This window comes from Rattus rattus, chromosome 16, assembly GCF_011064425.1.
Source record: "Rattus rattus isolate New Zealand chromosome 16, Rrattus_CSIRO_v1, whole genome shotgun sequence".
Classification (NCBI taxonomy): domain Eukaryota; kingdom Metazoa; phylum Chordata; class Mammalia; order Rodentia; family Muridae; genus Rattus; species Rattus rattus.
The window spans coordinates 23,763,936-23,786,272 of NC_046169.1; the positions used below are offsets into that span (position 1 = coordinate 23,763,936).

General features: G+C 46.4%; 1 protein-coding gene across 4 annotated transcripts in view; it reads right to left on the minus strand.

Moving 5' to 3' along the window:
- Positions 1 to 2,623: 2,623 nt before the first annotated feature.
- Positions 2,624 to 22,337, minus strand: part of Rabgef1 (RAB guanine nucleotide exchange factor 1) — a 43,851-nt gene continuing 24,137 nt past the window's right edge. For 2 of the 4 annotated variants that reach the window (XM_032886689.1, XM_032886690.1), the window contains exons 4-9: positions 18,408 to 18,577; positions 10,660 to 10,741; positions 9,132 to 9,264; positions 7,329 to 7,420; positions 5,059 to 5,315; positions 3,740 to 4,138 (exon numbers count right to left, since the gene is read on the minus strand). In XM_032886689.1, the coding sequence (XP_032742580.1) occupies positions 3,740 to 4,138; positions 5,059 to 5,315; positions 7,329 to 7,420; positions 9,132 to 9,264; positions 10,660 to 10,741; positions 18,408 to 18,577 (1,133 nt within the window). Of the gene's footprint in view, positions 4,139 to 5,058; positions 5,316 to 7,328; positions 7,421 to 9,131; positions 9,265 to 10,659; positions 10,742 to 18,407; positions 18,578 to 22,337 lie in introns of all 4 variants that reach the window. The other 2 variants (XM_032886687.1, XM_032886688.1) reach the window with 2 other exon arrangements.

The following is a 22,337-nucleotide window of genomic DNA, read 5'->3' on the forward strand; positions in this document are numbered from 1 at the left end:
TTAAAAAATTTAAAAAGAGATTTAAAAAAAAAAAAAAAAAGAAAAAAAAAAAAAAAAAAAAAAAAAAAAAAAAAAAAAAAAAAAAAAAAATAAAAAAAAAAAAAAAAAAAAAAAAAAAAAAAAAAAAAAAAAAAAAGAAAGAAAAAAAAAAAAAAAAAGAAAGAAAAAAGGAAAGAAAGAAGGAAGGAAGGAAGGAAGGAAGGAAAAAGAAAGAAAAAAAGACTTCTGTCCTGTATAGTCCTGGCTGTCCTGGAATTCACTCTGTAGACCAGGCTGGCCTCAAACTCAGAGATCCATCTGCCCCTACCTCCCGAGTCCTGGGATTAATGGCTTGTACCACCATGTCCAGCAACACCACACTTTCTTGTTCAGAAAACAGAAATCTCTGGCCACTGTCCTGATGCTGCATTAAGCCTCTACCTCAGGCATGAGACCATTATCTCAAGCAGGAAACCAGGGATATATCCCCAGAAACTCAGCGAGTAAGAAACAAACAGGTCAGCTTTTGAGAGGCTGATGGGTACTGATCGTTTTCCTGTTTTTTTTTTTTTTTTTTTTTTTTTTTTGGGTTTTTTTGTTTGTTTGTTTTGGTTTTTGTTTGTTTGTTTGTTTGTTTTTTTGTTATTTTCTTTTTTTTTTTTATTTAGGTGTTATGTAGCCTGGGCTGGCCTCCAACTCCTCACATCATAGAAGCCGACTCTGAATTGTTTTTCTCTATTTATCCAGTGCTGGGATCAGACCTTGAACTCTGGTTCCTCTGCCTCTACCCTGCCAGCTTTGGTGTGATTGTTCTACTTAGCGTCATTCAACTAAAAGAACTGAACATTCCCAGGAAGATTTAGACTATGTGGACCTGGATTAGCACCTAGAACGTAGAAAAACAGAAAAAGTATGCTAGCTGCTGTAATCGCCGGGGCCCATGTTATTCAGAAAGACTGGTTATACACATGGGTGTGGAAGCCAGAGATCAACTTTGAATTAGTTCTCCTGGGCAAATGCTACTCACCTCTCACCTTTTTTTGTTTTTGTTTTTGTTTTTCAAGATAAACTGTATCTTCCACTGGCCTGGAACTCTCCAAGCAGACTAGGCTGGCGGGCCAGTGAGCCCCGAGACCCTCCTGCCACTACTTCCTCAGAGCTGTGATTACAAGGACATAATCACCGCGCCAGGATTTTAACACAGGTTCTGGGGATTAAACCCAGGGCCTCACACTTACAAAGCTTGCTATTTTACCTACTGGGCCATCTTATCTCCTCAGCCCCTTCCTTGGCACCTGACTCTCATTCACTGCCTCCTGGGTGAACTTGGGGAACAGCTGATTCAACTGCTCTATGTCTTTAGTGACCGTTGACGTGCCGAATTCTGTCTAGTTAATATCAGCATAAATAAAGCATTAAAGTTTTAAATGTCACGCTGGAGAGATGGCTCGACAGATACAGGTCTTACAGAGGACCTGACCTTGCTTCTCAGCAGCTCTATCACGTAGCTCACTACAGATCCCTGTAACTCTAGGTCGGGGGTGGGGGTGGGGGGATCTGACGCCCTCTAGTGGCCTCCATAAGTACCTGCACTCACACACATGCACACACAGAGACACATACATAATGAAAAACAAAATACTTTTTAAAAGTTGTATTTTTGTCCTACTTTTATTCCAAAAATTCTTATGCTGCATATGTGTAGTAAACATTTAAGAAAATATGTTGAGAAAGGAAGAAAGCCTTTCTCAGCTCCTTGAATGCCATGACACTGTTGAAGAATGGTGTCCTGAGGAACTCCTAATTTCACAAAGGTGCTGATAACCATGCAGAAGAGTCATCCATCTGGGGTATAACCTGGTTATAAAAATTCCACAGGGATTAGAGAAGAGTCCCGCGAGGCAGGGCCTCACAGAGGGAGACATCAAGTAATAATACACTATATAATCTTTGGTTCTAGCTTATTAACTATACCAGGTGCATAACCCACTGGCTGACAAGAGATCGGTGATTTTTAGTACAGGCTAATTCTGTCCCCCAGGAGACACCAGATAGAGACAGGTTTCTTTTGTCTTTCTCTTTTTGAGACAAGGAGTTCTATAGTCCAGGCTTTCTTCAAACTCACTATGTGTATGAGGATGATCTGAACTCCTGATAAGTACTTATCACATGATAACACATGGGGGGCGGGCTGCCGGCATCTACCGGTACAGAAAGCAGAAACCCTACTCAATACCCCACAATGTACAAGGCAGTGTTGCCATAACAACAAAACCTTAGGCCACAACGGTCAATTCGGAGGTTGGAAGTTCTGAGATGTCTATGTGACCTGCTGTCTGTTACCTGTTGATAAGGTTAAAGCAAACTATGAAGGGCGCAAGGCACCCACTTGCTTCACGCTTTGAGAAGTATCCTGTCAACTCCGATTAGCCTCATTCATTCACTCCAACTTGCATCTATGACCACATCGTTGTATCACGGAACTCAGTGATGCTTTGTCTGCATGAGCTGAATGTGGTGGTACAAACCCACCAATCCCGACGTCGGGAGGCTGAGGTAGGAGTATCACAAGTTTGAGGACAGCCTGGGTTACATAGCAACAGCCTGTCTCAAAAGACCCAGGAACAAAACAGAACCAATCAAATCAAAAAGGCAATAGCCCCCATAACATTGTGGGGGAAGTTTATTGGATGAATGAGGGAAAGGAAGCTACGAGCACAGTTCAAAGTCAACCGTACTAATTAGCAACTCCGTGTGTTCATGTGTATGTGGTACACATGTGTGTAGAGGTACACACAGGCACAGATGTAGGCATGTGGAAGCCAGAGGTCAACCTTGGCTACCATTTCTCAGGAGCTGTCCATCTTGGTTCCTTTGCTTAATCAGGGTCACGAGGACACTCCCCCAGGAACCTGCCCGTCTGTGCCTCCCAGCAGCACTGTTCCAACTGTGCATCACCATGTCTGGCTTTTCACATGGGGGGCTGGACAGGAAGCTCAGGTCCTCGCACCAGTGTGGAAAGCACTTTACTGCCTGAGCCACCTCCCCAGGGTCCCAGAACAATTCTTTATGTGGCCTAAAAGTTGGTGTCACAACTTCCTAACATGTACCAGGACCTCAGAGTTAGGGCAGTTAGTGCTAGTGTCCTGTTAAAGCTCATGTATTTTTAGATTATTTTTAGTGGGACAAACAAACCAAATAAAATGGTGCTAAAGGCAAACATTCAATATATTTCATTTTCACCTAAAAAAAAAAAATCAGCTCATGAAATGCCATGCACACCGATACCACCCCTCCCAGCCCTATTTTTTTTTTACATATTTACAATTTTACATATTTACTTATTAACATTATCTTCTATCTTTACAATTACAAAATTATTTCACACTGGGAGAGTGTGGGAACATAGAATTCATTTCAACATAGACTTTATAGCATCTGTTTTATCCTTTAAAAGACAGTGTTTGCCCAAAACCAACAACAGTGTCTACCACAGAGGAAGCCCGTGGGAGAATCAGAAAGGACATAAAAGATTGACACAGAATTCACACAAACCTACTTCACCAACTCAAATAAATAGGACATTATTATTTACTAAGCTTCCCCTGCTAGGAAAAAAAAAAGAACATAAACAATCCCTAAATCTGTACCTTAAAAATACTTTGACATTGTAAGCAGTTAATTCATACTCCAGACCCGAACAGTGGAACGCAGCAGCTCCCTGAAATCAGCCCCAATCAACCTGGCCGTGAGCGAGACATCACCCTGCATACACCTGCGGCTGCAGAGGGGGAGGGAGCTTGTCGTTCTCCACGTTCTCAGAGTCAATGGCTGCTAAGGGTTGGTTCGGGGGCTTAATCTCAAGTGGGTACTTCTCAACAATGTCTTGGACTTCCTTGGCGATCCCATCTGTCCAGTCTATTAAGTCTTTTTCCAGTTTCTTGGCTTCAGTCATGATTCTTTCCTGCCGTTCATTCAGCTGAGACAGGAGGTCCAAGTTCTTATACATTTGCTTCACACCTAAGCAGGCCTCCGGGGACCAACTCTCAGACTCTTGCTTCCTGGGGGACGTCTGGCCAGACATGTACCGGTCAAAATCCTCCTGACTTAAATTCAAAGACTGAGCGTCTAGTTTCTCAATGAAAGCCACAGCACAGCACTGCAGAGGAAAGAGAAGAGCATGGTGGTCAGGCAGAAAGGCCGCAAGAAGTCAGGAGTTCCCCATTCCTAGTGCCGGGGGATTAAACACAGGACCTCGTGCATGCTAGGCAGGTGCTCTGCCACAAGCTACACATCCTCTGCCCTGCCTCACAGATTACTGGCAGCCCAGGCTAGCCCTAAACTCACTACATAGCCAAGAATGATCTTGAACTCCTAATCTTCTGGACCCTTGTAGCTCTGCGTCTAGAGTCCTGAGAGTGCAGGCTTGGGCACCAGGACTGGCTGGTCTCTTTTTAAGACAGGGACTCACTATGTAACCCAGCACTTTTGATCTGCCCACCCCATCCTCTCAGTCACTGCTGTGCACAGGCATGTACAGTTTTCTGGACACTTGATTTTCCCTTTTTTTCAGAATCTTCCACAGCATCATAGCTCTCCTTCCCTGTTCCTCAGCAGACTGTGTTCTCTGCTCTCCCAGCTCCTCAGCTCTCCTAGCTGTTTCCCACGTAGGAGCACTCCCAGGTCTGTGCCTGAACTCTCCCTGAGCTGTCATTTATCATATGTGAAACATATGCTACACCTAGTGAACTTTCCAAACCCTGTTCATGTCTGTGGCAATGCTGAATCTCCACTGGAGTAATTCAGCAACACCATGGGTGGATTCCTCCTCACAGCAGATCATGAGGGGCTGTAGAGATGCTAATGCCAGGCAAGCAACAGGAGGCAAAGAGATGAGCAGCTCTGAGAGATAGGGCACTCGTAGAGAAGTGCAGGGAGGTAGAGCGTGTGCACAGACTGGTCACAGTCTCCTCCACTCTGAGAGACCTGCATCCTCACGAGCTCTAAGCTGCCAGGGGTCCAAGACCAGCCTCTTACCTCCCTCAGGTAAATCCCCTGCCCCCAGGAGCCACATCTCACCAGGTTGGTGAAGTAGTAGCCATCCTCGCCTGTCATGAGCCGGCTGGGGTTGCAGAAGCGAGTGATGTACTGGATGTTGGACTGCAGACGAGGAGGGTTGCCCTTCAGGACGATGTAGATAAGGGTGGGCAGGAAGTCATCGGCAGAGGCCGGCTCATTCTTGGTGATCTTGATGGCATTGAAGATGTGCTTGCTACACCTGGTGATGCAGGCCAGCTTGTCCCGAGGCACACGCTTTGAGTCCATCTCAATGATGTCTGTGAGGAAGAGGAGGCAGTTACCACACAGGAAGCAACCGGTGGTGCACACCTGGCATGGCAGCACAGGATACTTAACCAGAGATATACAATGAGGCCAAATTTACCCAGTTAGAGTAGGGGTGGCAGCGATGGGCTAAATATTCTTAATTCTTTAGGATCCAGAGGTGTCTCCATTACCCAGCACTCCAGCAGTTAACCTAAGATAGGAGGAACTTAGATCTCTGAAGCCCCATCTGTCTCAACATGGGTCAGAGGGGCTGCTGGACTTAAGATTATGTAGCGAGCAAAAGGCAGACAAGTTTGCCCAAGAAGCCATGGGAGGCACCCCTGAGCCCCATGGAAAGGAGAACATGGCTTTAAAACTGCCTCACTGCTTCTTTTTTTTTTTTTTTTTTTTTTTTTTTTTCGGACTGGGGACCGAACCCAGGGCCTTGCTTCCAGGCAGCAAGCTCTACCACTGAGCTAAATCCCCAACCCCAACCTCACTAATTCTTATTGTTCACTTGCTTTTTGTGTTCTCATTTTTTCAACTGGAGCTTATTTATAGCCCAGGCTAGCCCCAAATTCCTTACGTAGTAAGGATGAGCTTGACCTCCCAAGTGCTGAGATGGTGGGTGTGCACACCATACCCAGTTAATCCAGTACTGGATGGGACACAGGGCTCTGTCAGCTGAGCCCCATCGCCAGCCTGTCCTAACACAGCTCTATACTCAGTTGAGAAAAGTATTCACTGTGCACACCGCCTCTTGGGAGGGAATATGGCTACAGACAAGCCCTTTCTCAGACACAGAGGCAGAAAAGGGACTTGAGTGGAGAAGAATAGCAGCCGTCATTGCCAGTTCTAGCTGTGTGTGACCTCGGTTTATCTCAATAATCAAAGGATGACACTTTGGGCCAGCAAGATGGCTTGGGATGTAAAGTGCTTGCTGAGATGCCTGCCGGCCTGAGTCTGATCCCCATGAACACACTGTGGGAGGAGAGAACGGAGTCCCACAAGTTGTTCTCTGTCCTCACACCCAAGATGTAGTATGCAGGGCTGGAGAGATGGCTCAGCGGATAAGAGCACTGGCTGCTCTTCCAGAGGTCCCGAGTTCAAATCCCAGCAACCGCATGGTGGCTCACAACCATCTGTAGTGGGATCCGATGCCCTCTTCTGGTGTGTCTGAAGATAGCAACTGTGTACTCATGTAAATAAAATAAATCTTTAAAAAAAAATGTAGTATGCAGCCCCAAAAAGAAAGTCCGGGGGCAGAGGGTACTTGTTACTTTTTTTTTTTTTTTTTTTTTTTTTTTTTTTTTTTTTTTTGGGGTGGGGTACCGAACCCCGGGCCCCGGCTTCCTTGGCAGGGCTCTCCCCCCGGGCTAAATCCCCAACCCCCTTATTACTTTAAATATCAAAAGAATGGGACTGGGGTTGGGATTTACCTCAGTGGTATTACTTTAAATATCAAAAGAACTCAAAAAAAGAACCAAAAAAAAAAAAGAATGGGACTGGAGAGATGGCTCAGCAGTTAAGAGCACTGGCTGCTCTCCCAAAGGATCAAGGTTCGGTTCCCAGCACCTGCATGGCAGCTCACAGCTGTCTGTAACTCCAGTCACACAGACACAATGCAGGCAAAACACCAATGCACATAAAAAAATCCACCAATCAATATTTTTTTTTAAATATCAAAAGCAGTTCAAGTGGAAAGGAGAGAGCTCCATCACAAAACAAGAAGAGGGAAAGGAACTTCCTTCCTGCAGTGAGTAGCAACCAGGACTCAGGTAGCAGAGGCCAAGGCAGGCAGATCGTGAGTCTGGAGCCAGCCTGGTCTTCCATAGCAAGTTCTAGGCTAGCCAGGGTTACATAATGAGATCCTGTCTTAAATGAATGAGCAAAAGGAAGAAGGAAGAGGGATAGAGGGAGGAGGGGAGGGTAGGTGTTTAGGGTAGGGGTTTTTCTATGGGTTACACTGCAGCATCATGTAAGCTATGGGAACATTCAGATGGAAAGTTCTCAGCCGCACTGACCTGTGATCGCTTTCACCACCATGTCGGACACTTCCGGGATTTCCTCATTGACCGGGACACAGAGCATCTGAGGTGTCACCCAGTGCAGAGCCCTGCAGAGACAGGGTGGTCAGGAAGAAGTCCGAGAACGAGGAAGGTAGACTCTAGTCTTGTTCCTCCAACCAAAGGAAAGCAGGGGGTAGCACTGACTCACTAGGCAATCCCAAGTTCAAGCACAGGACTCCTGCCTCTCTAAGATTAGCTGACACAAGACAGTAAAACCCCGAATGTCACATGCTTCTGTGCCTAGGACAGCAGCGGACAGAGGGCAAAGTGTCCTGGCTCAAAGGAGATCTGCTGTGGAGGCTGAGAAGGTGTGCCTGCTGTCCTCACGGTCCACAACTCACCCTGCACTGTAACCCGCCTGCCATATCCAAGACACTAGAGAAAGAGGAGGACCTGTGTCCCCACATCCTAAGTCGTCACCTCCTGGCTCACCCTGACTGTATGCTGGTCTCTGCTGCCGAGTTCTCCATCGGCAAGGCTAATGCTCTGAACCGAACCCCCAGGCTTACATCCATCTCCTTCTAGCCCCTGGCCTTGGACTCTATTTTGTATCTGCCCTGTGTCAACTCATTTCTGGTGTCGCACTTCCATGTACTTATCTAATTTCCAGCCCTTTTATCTGAGACCTCGCTTGGGGTTCCTCAGCCAAGGACACAGGGTCCTTCAGAGGCTTCCTGTGACTCAGCCTTGGAACACAGCCTTGGGTGCTAGGATAGTTTATCTTCATTGCAACTTGGCTCAACCTAGAATGGCCTAGGGGACCCTGGACCCATGGGTGAAGGCTTTTAGAGAAGGCTAACTAAGGAGGTGAGGGCCTCCCTAAATTTCAGTGGCACCATCCAAGGGCTAGGGACTCAAGCTGAGTAAAGGGGAGGAAAGCTTGGTGGGCAGACCTGCAATCCCAGCAGATGGGAGGGAGAAGGCTAGCCTCAGCTACATGACTTTGTCTCAAAAAAAACAAAAAACAAAAACAAACAAACAAACAAACAAAAAAAAAAAAACCCCACAACCAAGGGAAGGGGGCTGCAGAGATGGCTCAGAGTTTAAGAGCACTGTCTATTCTTACACAGGACCTGGGTTTGGTTCCCAGTGCCCACACGGGAAGCTCACAACCATCTGTAACTGTAGACTCAGGGGCCCAATGCTTCTTCTGATCTCCATGGGTTCCCATATGCACGTGGCACAGGTAACATATACCCAGGCACATTCACGTACACATGAAGTCCGTTGTTAAGGTAGGAAGAGAGGAGGTTTCCTGATCTGTGGAATCACAGGGAGGCCCAGCTCTATGTTCCTGCAAAGCCCTACCTTCCCCACCACAATGGCTGCTCCTTCTAAACCACAAAGCCAAAACAATTCCTCCACTTCAATTGTTTCTGTCAAGTATTTTCCACAACGGTGAAAAATAACTAACACAGGCAGCTTGCTCCTAAGTGTTCCAGTGCCGCTGCTCTGCGGGGTCTGGGTTCACCCCATGAGGTCCCCGAGAATAGTCAGTCAGTTCAGACTGGCAAAGCCATGCCAGCAGAGGAGTAAAGATGTACATCAGTCAGTTTCCTGCCTGACAAGACGGCACAAAGAAACAAGTCCTCATCCTTCCTGAAACTTTTAGGGATCTCCAGCCAGACAGCAAAGTGGGTTATCATAAGCCTGGCTGAGCAGCTCATGCTGCTGGTGCCCAAGGCCAGAAGCTCACAGCACTGTTACCACATGCTCTCATTCACTCCAGATAGTAGATAAAGCAGACTCTGTGGTCACCTGATCCTCTTTTGAATGGCGAGATCTTTTTTCTCGTCATCAGTAGTCTCTGGGCAGAAGACAAATTTATAGAGACGGGTCATGATGTGCTTTTCGATCTGATCCATTATCTTCTCCACTTTCTCTGGAGGCACTGGAACACACAAAGGGGTAGAGCAGCTCAAGAGAAGGATTTCAGAGGTAGAGCGCTTGCCTAGCAAGCACAAGGCCGTGGGTTCAGTCCCCAGCTCCAAAAAAAAAAAAAAAAAAAAAGAGAAGGATTTCAAGTCAAGACTATATTTTTGTAGGATTTTCCATACAGAAAAAAAATTACTGGGGCTGGAGAGATGGCTCAGCAGTTAAGAGCACTGACTGCTCTTCCAGAGGTCCTGAGTTCAATTCCCAGCAACCACATGGTGGCTCACAACCATCTGTAATGGGATCTGATGCTGTCTTTTGGTGTGTCTGAAGACAGCGACAGTGTAGTCATATACATGAAATAAATAAATAAATCTTTAAAAAGAAAGAAAAAAGAAAAAAATTGCTATAAACACATCCAGTGAAGAAACATTAAAAATCCTCTTTAAAAATTCTTGGGGTTGGGGATTTAGCTCAGCGGTAGAGCGCTTGCCTAACAAGCGCAAGGCCCTGGGTTCGGTCCCCAGCTCCAAAAAAAAGAAAAAAGAAAAAAAAATTCTTAACTATTGGGCTGTGCCCCAGGCGACAGAGGTTTGGCCTAGCATGTGTGAAGCCCTGGGGTCCACCCCCAGCACTGTATAAAGCAGGCCTGGTGGTGCGCGCTTGTCTTCTCAGCGTGTGGGTGGTAGAGGCAGGAGGATCAGGAACAGAGGCCGTCCTCGCCTGTCGTCAGTTAGAAGCCCGAGCTATGTCAGACTCTGTCTCACAAGAATGACAACAACCAAAGAGGGTACAGCTTCCTAAGAAACTACCTCTCCCAGAATTCCCTCCAACCAGCTAACTGGTCCCTGGCAGCTAACAGGGATAGGCCCTGCCAAGCAGGAAGACTTGTGTGGCTCCCTCTCCATTGCCGCACTGGTAAGAGTGCTGGCAAGTCTCCTTTCCTCTGCCGTTTCCCACAAAGCCACCATGTCTCTCTGAGGCATGCATGTGGACATCAAGCACATTCGAAATGCATCCTCAAGTACAGTGTCAACAGACGGCCAGAGAATCTCTACAAGGCAAACCCAAGCTTTAATCAGTGAGTCTCAATTGTTTTCTGCTCCAACTCCCTTGGGTCTATGTCATCGTGACAAGACTCACCAAATGGCAATCCCAAGGAGGGGATTCACACAGAAAAATGCCCGAGCATCTCTGCTCTTCCCCACTTTACTCATAATACAGGAATTGTATTATTCAAAGCACTGCCCAATTGCCCTGGTCATACACAGGGAGGTATTCAAGGGCACTGCGAGGTATGAGGCAAATGCCAATGTCAGCCCAATACTCGGCACCAGCCAAGCCAATCAGAGGAGGCGAGGGCAGCTAACTTGAGCGACAACCGCCCAGCAGCTGGTTGACAACGTATTACCTTTCCCACGGGTCTGCAACCTTTCCGCCACATTCTGGTAAAAGTCCTGAGTACATTCTGACTGCTCCTCGATGCTTAAATCCTGGAATCAATAGACAATGGGTAGGTGAGCGGCTGGAAAGTTTAAGACATCAAATTTGAACAAGTCTCTAAAACACACTCCTTGCCCTGAGGTGACTCTAGGACCTTACCAATCACACAGATTCTGCAAGAAAGGAGAACCTACAATTAGTGATCTTCACACATCACTGCATGTACACGATCTGCGCACACCCGATTCATTTCATTTCCATCATCACCCTCGCTATTACTGTTCTTTACTGTGACTACTACTATTGCTAATTTTTTCATGACGGGGTCTTCCTGTGTAGGCTGGATGTCTTTTTAGAATTTAATAGTTGTAACATGTAAGTTTTGGATCCCTTTTGAGTTGATTTTTTAAAATATTCATTTATTTTTTCACTTTAAAAATGTCAACGCCCATGGGCTGGAGAGATGGCTCAGTGGTTAAGAGCACTGGCTGCTCTTCCGGAGGTCCTGAGTTCAATTCCCAGCAACCACATGGTGGCTCACAACTATGTAATGGGATCTGATGCCTTCTTCTGGTGTGTCTGAAGACAGCTACAGTGTACTTATATATGATAAATAAATCTTTAAAAAAAATGTCAATGCCCTCTAGTATCTCCATATTCGTGGGTACAGTGAGACTTCCATACAGGTGCAGTGAAGGGACCAAGGCATTTGCTCCTAGACTTGTCAGTGTGCTGTAGCAGGAATATTCTAATTCCTTCCCATCCATTACTTTGAAATACACTATTAAGTGTCAACAACCATAGTTTTCCCACTGTGCTTAAGAACATCAGAAAGGCTGGAGAGATGACTCGGGTTAAGAGGACCAGGAGTAAGTTCTAGCATCCACGTCTGTTGACTCACAACAGCCTGGAGCTAGAGCTTCTGAGTTCCCACACCCTCTGCTGATCTCTATGGGCATCTGCATGCATACACACACACAGACACACAGACACACACACACACACACACACAGACATACACAGACACACACACAGACACACAGACACACAGACACACACACACACACACACACACACAATACTGGAGGTTTAACCTAGCGCACCCTTGCACTTGGCTGGCCCTTACCTCTGCCTTGCCACCCAGCACTGGGAGGCACTGTTCTGCATTCTGCCCCTGCAATGTTGACTTTTCAGCTTCTGTGTATAAGTGAGAACGCATTGCTTCTAACTTTAGAACTAAGTCTGTGCTACTTCCTCCCAACTTCCTCAAGAATTAAAGCTTGTTTTGATGAGTCTCTTCCTTTTGGTTTCTAACAGTCACCAGAGAGGTCAAACTACTATTTGGTTTAGAACAGTAAAGAGGGTGCCGGCAGTGTAGCTCAGTGGATAGAGTGCTCCAGCTGCGTGTAAACCAGTGCTGTACATGTGTGATTAAGCACTTGGAGGGAAAGGCAGGAGAATAAGGAGTTCAAGGCCAGCACAGGCTACATGGGACCTTGTCTCAAAAATAAATATGTACGAGTGAAAGTGTAAGCTCTGGGAGGGCCTCACCTTTCTATTTATTCTGGAAAAGTGGGAGTGAAGATGAAGACACATTTTACACTATAATCTCGTCACCGAAACACAGAAAACACCTTCTCCATAAGTGTTAACACACTAGCAACTGTTTCTATTTTGTTCATTTGTTTATTTAATTTTATATCCATTGGTGTTTTGCCTGCATGTGTGGGTGAGGGTGTCAGAAACCCTGGAACTGGAATTACAGACAGTTGTGAGCTGCCAAGTAGGTGCTGGGAATTGAACTCAGGACTTCTGGAAAAGCATCTGGTGCTCTTAACCTCTGAGCCACCTCTCCAGCCCCTTGAATTGTTTTGTTGTTGTTTTGTTTCCTTTTTAAGACAGGGTCTCTCTATGTAGCCCAGTCTGTCCTAGAACTCCCTCCCTGTGTACACCAGGCTGGGCTAGAACTTAAGAAAACACTGTCCTCTGTCTTCCAAGTGCTGAGATTAAAGGTGGAAGCCACCATGCAAGGCAGTAGCAAATCTCAATAGAAATACTCTTTAGGAAACAAAACAAAAAGCAATGAAATGACCAAAAGATCCCATATTATACTTGCCCACTCCCTTATGAGAAGGAGATCACATAGTAGCTGCTTACAGGAAAACTGCTGTGTCTTTGCTACACATATGTCTGTGTACCACATGCATGCTCAGTGCCCTCAGAGCAAGAAGGTGTCATGTCCACCAAGGCAAGGTGCTGAGAACTCAACCTGGGTCCTCTCCAGCTCTCCAGCCCTAGACGGCTCAGTGGCTAAGAGCACTGGCTGCCTCGTCGGTGCTGAGATGAAAGTCACACCACCATACCCAGCATATGATTGTTAGCTTTGAGACAGGCTCTCATTATTTTGTCCAAATCAGTCTTAAATTTGTGGGAGCAAGTAATCCTTCCCCCACAGCCTCCCAAGGGCTTGAAATACAGGCTTGCATCAGTACACCCAACTAATGGCATGTTTTGAACAAGTTTCCATATAAACAGACTTGAAGAAAACAATTCTTCAGCCAGCCATGAACCTCATTAAATTAGATAACAGGGTTGTGAGACGAATGATTGCCTCTGCATCTTCTCTGTGTGCGTTCTCTCTCTCTCTCTCTCTCTCTCTCTCTCTCTCTCTCTCTCTCTCTCTCTCTCTCTCTCTCTTTCTGAGATAAGGTGTCACTACGTAGCACTGGCTGGCCCCCAACTCAGAGATGTAATCCTCTGTCTCCTGAGTGTACAGATTAAAGGTATGCACCACAATGCCCGGCTTTCACCATACTTTAAAATTACTCTTAGGGTTGGGGATTTAGCTCAGTGGTAGAGCACTTGCCTAGCAAGCGCAAGGCCCTGGGTTCAGTCCTCAGCTCCGAGAAAAAAAAATTACTCTTGAAGGGCTAGGGTGATGACTCAGCAGGTAAGAGCACTGGATGCTCTTCCAGAGGACCCAGGGTCAATTCCCAGCACCCACACAGCAGCTCACGGCTGTCTCTAACACCAGGCTCAGAGAATCCAATGCCCTCTTCTGACTCCAGTGGGCCGTGCAAACATTAGGTACACAGACATGCAGGCAGAATATCTATACACATAACATAATAAAAAATACTCTGCAAATATTAAAATTACTCTTGAGAAACGAGGCTATGTTCAGAGGACAAAGGAAAGCTGCTGACAGTGCACACACAGGTGACCACATATACCCTTGGGCCCAGCCATTGTTCCACCAACTTACTGTAAGCTTACGTCTTACAGTAAGATTATTTTTTCCTTGTTTCTGCTTTTGTCTGACACAGGGTTTCTATGCGTGCTCCTGGCTGTCCTGGAACTCACTCTAGGCTGGCCTCGAACTCAGGAGTCTGTCTCTGCCTCCCAAGTGCTGGGACTAAGGGGTGTGCTACCACACCCGGCTGTATTTTATTTTATTTTTTCGGAGCTGAGGACCGATGTATTTTATTTTTAATGATGTGTACAAATGTGTGTGTACAGGGGTATGTACAGGAGCGCAGAGCTAGCAGAGGCTAGCAGAGGCCAGCAGAGGATACCGGATCCTCTGGAGCTAGAGTTACCAGCAGTTGGATACTCGCCAATGTGGGTATTGTGGAACTTTTCGATCAGTAGAACCAGCTTACTTTTAATAGTTGAGCAATGTCGGGGTTGGGGATTTAGCTCAGTGGTAGAGCACTTGCCTAGGAAGCGCAAGGCCCTGGGTTCGGTCCCCAGCTCCGAAAAAAAGAACCAAAAAAAAAAAAAAAAATAGTTGAGCAATGTCTAGATAATCTTTTATAATAAGATATTCCCCCCCCCCCTCAGAAGTAAGTTGGTTTGGGGAATTTGTTTCTTGCTTTGGTTTTCTGGCAGTTCCTCTGTGTATCCCTGCCTATCCCAGAGCTCACTATAGACTAGGCTAGCCAGGACCTCAGGAGATCCACCTGTCTGTGCATCCTAGGGTTGGGATCCTCAGTTCCTTACACTTTCCCCACTATCTTTCCGAAGTTCTGGGATGGACCTGGGACCTGCTGCACGCTAGGCAAGCTGTATTCCTCCACTACCTCCTCTGTTTTCTTACTTTTAGAATCTTTTTGTTGGTGGTTTTTTTTGAGACAGAGTTTCACTCTATAGCTCAGGCTGACTTGGAACTCACTGTGTAGCTCAGGCTGGCTCCAAGCTTGCTGATCCTGTCCTTTATCTCCCAATCCTGAAAGATTACACCACTGGTTCATTAAAGGATGGTACGCTAATCACATATCTGCTCTTCTCGTTACAGTGGAAGCATACCATTCTAAAGACTATGACAGGGGTTGGGGATTTAGTCCAGGGGTAGAGGGCTTGCCTAGCAAGCACAAGGCCCTGGGTTCGGTCCTAAGCTCCGAAAAAAAAAAAAAAAAAAAAAAAAAGACTATGACAAGGCTCATTAATGCATAATAAATCCAGTAGTTAATCACAGAGCCAGACGTGGTGGGACACAGTTATAACATCGGTATTCAGGGGATGACAAATTCAAGGCCAGTGTGAACGGCACACTGAGGCCCTGCCTCAAATGAAAGAGACCCCAGTAGGTAATAACTAAAAGGGAAAGAGGTGATTGCTGGAGAGATGGCTCTGAGGTTAAGAATGCTTGCTGCACTTGCAGGGGGGTGGAGTTCTGTTCCCAGCAACACCGCGGCAGCTCATACCCACCTTCTAACTCCTGTGTCGGGGATTCGATGCTCTCTTCTGGCCTTCAGCAAATACCCGCATTAAAAAAAAATCTTAAAAAAGAAAAACAGAGTGGCTCTCTCATGAGAGCCCACACGCACTCAATGCCTCTTAGGGCGTGCCTCACTTTTCTCTGGAGTGCCCCACTCCCCTAATCCTTGATATTTCAAAATATCTTTACTAAACTAAGTCTGCTTTTAAAACTGGAGGTAAAAAAAAACAAGCTACAGAAAACATGAGCAAAAACAGTTTGTTGGATGGCTAAGGCACTGTACAATGCAATATTGTAGCGGCTCTCAAACCCACAGGTGCTGAAATTTTAGCCAGAAGTGATAATGTTTAGGGATCTTTTTAAAAGCAGATAAGTGTTTCTTAGCAAGGATCAAATAGCTGGGAAAGACATTTTTACACAGTTTTGAAAACAATCATCTAATCTTGGCCCACATACAGAACAGGTTGTTCAACTCTGTCATAAACTGGGACTGGAAACGACAGGAATGCTCCTCATCAGAGAGAAGCAGGGTGTGTTACTGTTCTAGACCTCAGCGACGTGGGAGAGAAAAATCTGTGCAATGCAATGGGAACAAAGACCAGCGAGGATCAGTGATGAGTGAGGCCATTTCTACAGACAGCCTTTACTTTTCCTGCTGAGCAGTGAGAAAGTGTGAGTGAGCGCATTTGAAGAATTCACAGTGCACCTTAATCTAAGTGCATTTCAAATCAAGGAATTGTTGTTCCCTGAGTAGTACTTAATACATGTATCTGAGTGGTGTCATACGGCTAGAGTATGTGAGTTCAGGCATAAATCACAAGCTTTATACCTTGGAGTCCAGAGGGAGTCTGTCAAATACCTAGTGAGGTAGCTCGCTGGATAAAGGAACTTGCTGCTAGGCCTGGCAACTCAAGTTTGATCCCTGGGACCCAGGGTAGAAAGAGAGAGCAGACTCCTGCAAGTCATACTCTGACCTCTAAACACGCTTGCCTGTTTACAAGCATATACGTAAACACACAATACATAAACAAACAAACTAAATAAATGAATGTAATCTTAGAAGCCCACCTGAACTGTACCTAGATGTTGCCCATCATGCTAGCCACCAAAGATACCCAGGACACATGCACAAGACTGGGTCCCTTCCCACAGAACAGTTGGTGCTAATGTAAAAGAGAAAATTAGCTGCACGGTAGCTCCTGACAGGAGGAACCCAAAGCTCACCAGGGTCTCCACTATCGGTCAGTGATGCCCTGAACACAGCATACAAAGTGCTCCTCCATAACAGCCATTTACTGATTGATTTGAGACAGCGTGCAGCCCCGGCCAGCCTGGAACTCGCTCTGTAGACCACACTAGCCTTAAACCCCAGAGATCCTCCTGTCTCTGCCTCCAGACTGCTGCTACTCATGGTGTGTGTCACCATGCCAGGCTCGCTCACGTTCACAGACTCACTAAAACGTCAATTAAACGCTTACAGAATAAGGGTAGTTTATGCTTCTCAGAAGAAGAAAAACAAATTCAAGTCAATCAGTGTTTCTGTAAATACAATAAAACACAGTAGTACAGATTTTTGTACATACTATAGTATAAATACAACTTTATTAGGTGTCCTCTTGACAGTGCAAAAACAACCTTCCAACTTGACTTTTCACACATTCAAGAAACCTATCACTCCCCACAATACCTCAGTGACATCACACACACACATCAGTGTGATTCCACACACCTCAGTGTCACTGCACATATATACCTCATAACACTCTCTCTCTCTCTCTCTCTCACATACACACACACACACACACACACACACGCACCCCTCTACCTCTCAGCAGTAGCTTGCTTGAACTCCCCGTGTCACTGTTTCTTCACACAACACTTAAAGCAGAGGAGAGTCTTGCTGACAGCATGGAGTCACAACCCCCCGATGAGTACTCGAGCACTGAATCTTATAACACTTGGAGCTAGCTGCATTTAGTACTGCAGAATGTGAGAAGACTTCGTTTCCACAAGTGAATTCTTTCACACAGGGAGTTTTATGGATTATGGGAACTGAAATTACAGATAAGAAAGTCTGGGCTGAGGCACAGGTGTGAAGGAGCACGGTGGCAGAGGCCACCTCTAAATGACAGCAGCATCCCAGAGGCTGCGGAAGGGCTCACAAGTTGAAGGCCAGTCTTGGCCATATGGAGGTCTGAAGTAGACCTGGACTACAGGTCGAGACCCCACCTCAAAACCCCACAAAACAAACCCTCTACCAGGCATGGTGGTGTGTGACAGCCAAGGCAGGAACCAGGGAGCTAAAGACTAGCCTGGGCTACACGGTGAGAGGCATGTGGAAGCCACAGCCCTGGTTCACTTTGGAAACCCTAGCAGCTAAGCAGACAGGTCCCTGGTCTTGCTTGGCTTGTACCATCCTCCATCTACAAAACAAACGGACTGAAACTGCAGTTGCCAAGGTCCTTCCACTTCCACACTCTTTCTTTCTTTCTCTAAACAAACACAGAGAAGATTACTAAAACTCTAAATGAAGGCCAGGCATGGTGGCCACATCTTTAGCTCGCAGGTGGATCTCTGTGAGTTCAAGGTTAGCCTAGTATATATAGTGAGTTCCAGGCCAGCCAAAGCTATGACAGTGAGATCCTGCCTTAGCTCGGGAATAAAGGACAGAAAAAAGATCCAAATACAAAAAGGAAAACAAGTAATAGGGAACAAAGTCTTGTTCCTGCTCCTGACCTAACAGACGAGTTAGAGGTCCATGCAGGCTACACTAGCACAGGGGAGTGAGTGGGCGAGTGCCCTCTCCCTCTAGCTGCAGACTCCGAGGTGACCAGGGCACAGTGGAAAGTCCTAGCCTGGAGTCGGGTGTTAGCTGAGCTAAGGCCGCCTTAGGTAACTAGCACCTTGTTCTTCTCAGGTTTAAAATAACAAGATTACAGTTCTCCCTGACCCTCCCTACCACAGCTCGTATTTCCAAGGGGTTAGTGTCAGCCTACCCTTTTATAAGGCATTGCTTCCAAAAACATCTTCGTCTGTTTATAGACTTCTTGGCCTGTCTTGTGGAAGGTCTTGAGAAAGTCTATGAACTCCTTAGTCACTCGGTCCGTCTCAATGCTGGTCTGCCGGTTTATGGAGGGACTGGGAGCTTTGGCTTCCTGAATTTCTGCTGGGAAAATTAAACACAGTAAGTTTTGTTACTCAGAAGACTGATGTATGGAATTACTCTATGAAGCTAACAAGATTACCGAAATTATGTTTAATCAAAATTAAACTGATATCACTTTCTATTTAGACATTTGGATGAGCTTCCTTAGAGTAAGGAAACTAGGAAGTGTAAGCAGATAAAACATACTCAGCAGAACTGGACCTGTGGCTCGGTTGGCAGAGTGCTTGCTGGCATGTAGGAACCCTGGGTTCCAGCCCCAGCAACAAGCACACAAGGCACGGTGTGCACAACTACAAGCCTAGCATGTGGGAAGCAGAAGCAGGGAAAGCCTGGTCAGTTAAAGGTCATTCTCAGTTGCCTGGAGAGTTGAGGGCAGCCTGGGCTACATGAGATCCTGTCTCAGAAACCTGATCTACAGCAGCTCAGCAGGTGAAAGAGCCCATAACCTGGACTCAGTCCCTGAGACCCACAGGGTGGGAACGCAGAATGGAGGTCTGTGAACTTCGGTATAACTGTTCTTAGAGGCAGAGGCAGGAGGAGCTCTCACAGTGAGCTCCAGACCAGACAGAGCTACAACCTAAGATCCAGAAAATAAATCGACCAATAGAAAAAACAAATCAAGTCCTAACAAAAACTCCCACACTCGTGCTGCCAACCTAACAGCTGTGTTAGGTGGTTAACGATGTAGGAGGCCAGGATAATTCATTATAAGGCAGCACGTGAAGGGGCGGGAACCCCTGAAGTCACAGTCCCTCAGAGATGACTGGGCGCTGTGGAAAAGTACTAGTGCCACCCCCTCAAATTAAAAAAAATAATGTAAAAATAAAAACCCACTAACCACAGTGGCTTGACAGGGGAAAAAGCCTACCACACAGGCCCAGAGACATGAGTCTCATCTGTAAAACCCTCATAAAGGTAGAGGGGAAAACTCCACAAGGTTGTAATGTTATCTCCACAGACACACACCCAAGCTAACAGAAAGCAAATGAGATATTCGACAGAAGCTGCTCGCTAGCATTTTTAGTCAGGAATACTGAGAGTGAAACAGCGCCCTTTCTTGAACAAGTTTCTTGCTAATCACCTGAGTCAAAAAGTCACCGATGGAAATAACCACCAAGGGAAGCACCCAGGCATCAGGTGACACACAGCATTAGGAAACTTCCACACTCCCCCTGCCAAGAACACAAAAGGCCAGTTTACTTCCCCACCATTCAGTTTGCAGGCCACACCGCTTGCAGTAAAAGTGCATCCAAGCTGGGTGCATTGCACTGGCACAGGCCTGTAATTCTAGCACTCAAGAGGCTGAGGCAGGAGGATCAAGTTCTAGGACAGCCTGGATTACACAGTGTATCCGATACCAACTTGAGCTATATATAGTGAGTGTATCAACACACACACACACACACACACACACACACACACACACACACACACGGGGTAGGGTGGATAGAGAGACAAAGATATTTTGTTTTTCCTTTTCAGACAGGACCCTCCCATCTCAGCTTCCTCAGCAAGTGTGCACCACCACACCCCACAGGAAAAAGCAACCAACAGGTATTAAAATCCACCAACTTCACACTTTAACTTCAGGTGTCTGTTTTTGAGATAGGGCCTCCCTATATACAATGCAGGATGGTCTCGAACTCACAGAGCTTTGCCTGTTTCTACCTCCTAAACTCTGGGAGTAAAGACATGGGCCCCATACTATTTAGGAAAAAACTCTGATATCTACACATGGGAACATATCCCACTCCTCACACTAGACAGATTATGGAATTACTTATGTATTTATGTACATGGGTGCTTTGTCTGCATGTGCACCTGCAGGACCAATCAAGAGGACAAGACTACAGGCAGCAGGGAGCTGCCATGAGAATGCTGAGCCATCTCTCCAGCCCCGAGACCCACAATCTTACCAGGAAGATGGGCACTTCATGCATGACAAACACACAGATTAAAGCACAAGAAGATGCCATTCAAATGTTAACTTCGTAATTTAGGTAATAATCAACAAAACCACAAAAAGTTGTCATGGTGTCTCTTCAGAAACAACAGAAACCCTAACTAAAACAAACTCTCAAATTTGATCTTGACAAGAACACAATAGCTTCTCACGATGTGCAGGCCGGAAGCCCAAGGGTCAGAACTTTAAAGGGGGCGATTCAGTAATAATAACAAAGACAAAGCCCTCGTGTCCAGCTGGGCAATCCCAATGCGCAGGAGGCCGAGGCAAGAGGAATGTGGGTTCTAGGCCAGCCTGGGCTACAAAGTAAGACCCCATGTCACAACATGTGAATTGGGACACCAAGGGCAGGATAAAGATATAGTCCAATGATCTAAAAGAGCTTACTCCGCCCGCCCACAAAGAAGGGCATTCCACAGTGGAACTTAACTCTCCAAGGCACAGCAATCTTAAACACGTGTGTATCTAACAGCGCAGCTTCAAAATGCAAAAAGCAAACATGGAAATGTAAGGGACAAGAAACAAATTCAACAATTCTCTGAGTGACTGTCAAAGCAAGTCAGAGAAAAGAGGAAGAACACAAAGCTTGGGCAGGCAGGATGGCTCAGCAAGTACAGGAGCTTGCTGCCAAGACCAACTTGAGTTCGATTCCCAGAGCCCTCACATGAGAGGAGGTAAATGACTCTCATACACTGTCCTGTAGAGGCAGCGCTGATGCTAAGGTCCTGTTCCCCAATTGGTTCTTGATCTGTCAGTAAAAAAAGCCACAGGCCAATTGCTGGGCAGAGGGTACAGGCAGGACTTCCGGGTCCCTGGAGGAAAGGAAGGAGAGGAGGAGTTTTGCCCTGCTTGGGAGGGAGAAGAATCCAGCAGTGACGTGAGGTCTCGGGAGGAGCTGGGGCTGTGGCCACTGCTACAGGCATGTTTGGCAGGGGTAGGTGGGACCAGTCACTGAAGTGTAGGGCAGGTGGGAGGTATGGAGCTAAGAGTATTGTTAAGAACTATCTCCAGGCAGGAGATAGGAGCACCCAACAATTGTGCCAAGAAGGCAAGTGGAAAAACTACAGGCAACACTGTCCTCTGACCCTCACATGCCGAGCATGGCCTCCCGACACATAAACATTCATTCATCCTCTCTCTGTGTAATAAAATACTTTTTAAAAAAAAAATCACAATGTTTCAGCAACACCAAGGATCAATATGACCACACTGAAATGTGTAGCTGCTCAACGACAGAAGCAGAACATACATTCCATGTGACGAAACTGGCAAAGGAAGCGGCCGAGCCGTGGGGATGTTTAGAAGCCTCAATGATCTTCAGCTGCCTAAGGTTAGGTAGGGGCAGAACTGAACCCAAGTCAACGTGTTTGACTCCTGAGCCTTCCGATAGTCCCTTCTGGCAGCAGATCCTTCAAAGAATGCCAAGTCCTTAGACTCTGTGGGGCCTGAAAGCTTCCAAGCCAAAGGCAGAGAAAACCCAGTCGCCTTCCTCATGGTTTCACCTGCGTATGTTAACAAACAAAGGGGAAAGTCCTTAGCCGAGCAGACTGACTGGTTCACACCTACAATCTCAAGGCCAAAGTAGGACTATTGGGAGTTCAAGGACAACTTGGGCTACAAAGTGAGATCTTGTCTAAAAAATATGGTCTACCTCAAATGCCCTTTTAAAATGTAAGCAAAGGGGACTGGAGTAGAGCTCGGTGCGAGAACACAGGGTTGGTTCTATCAGTGCTTGGCAGACCGCACACAAACCACCCAAGAAGGAGACAGAAGAGAACGACCTACCCACATTACACC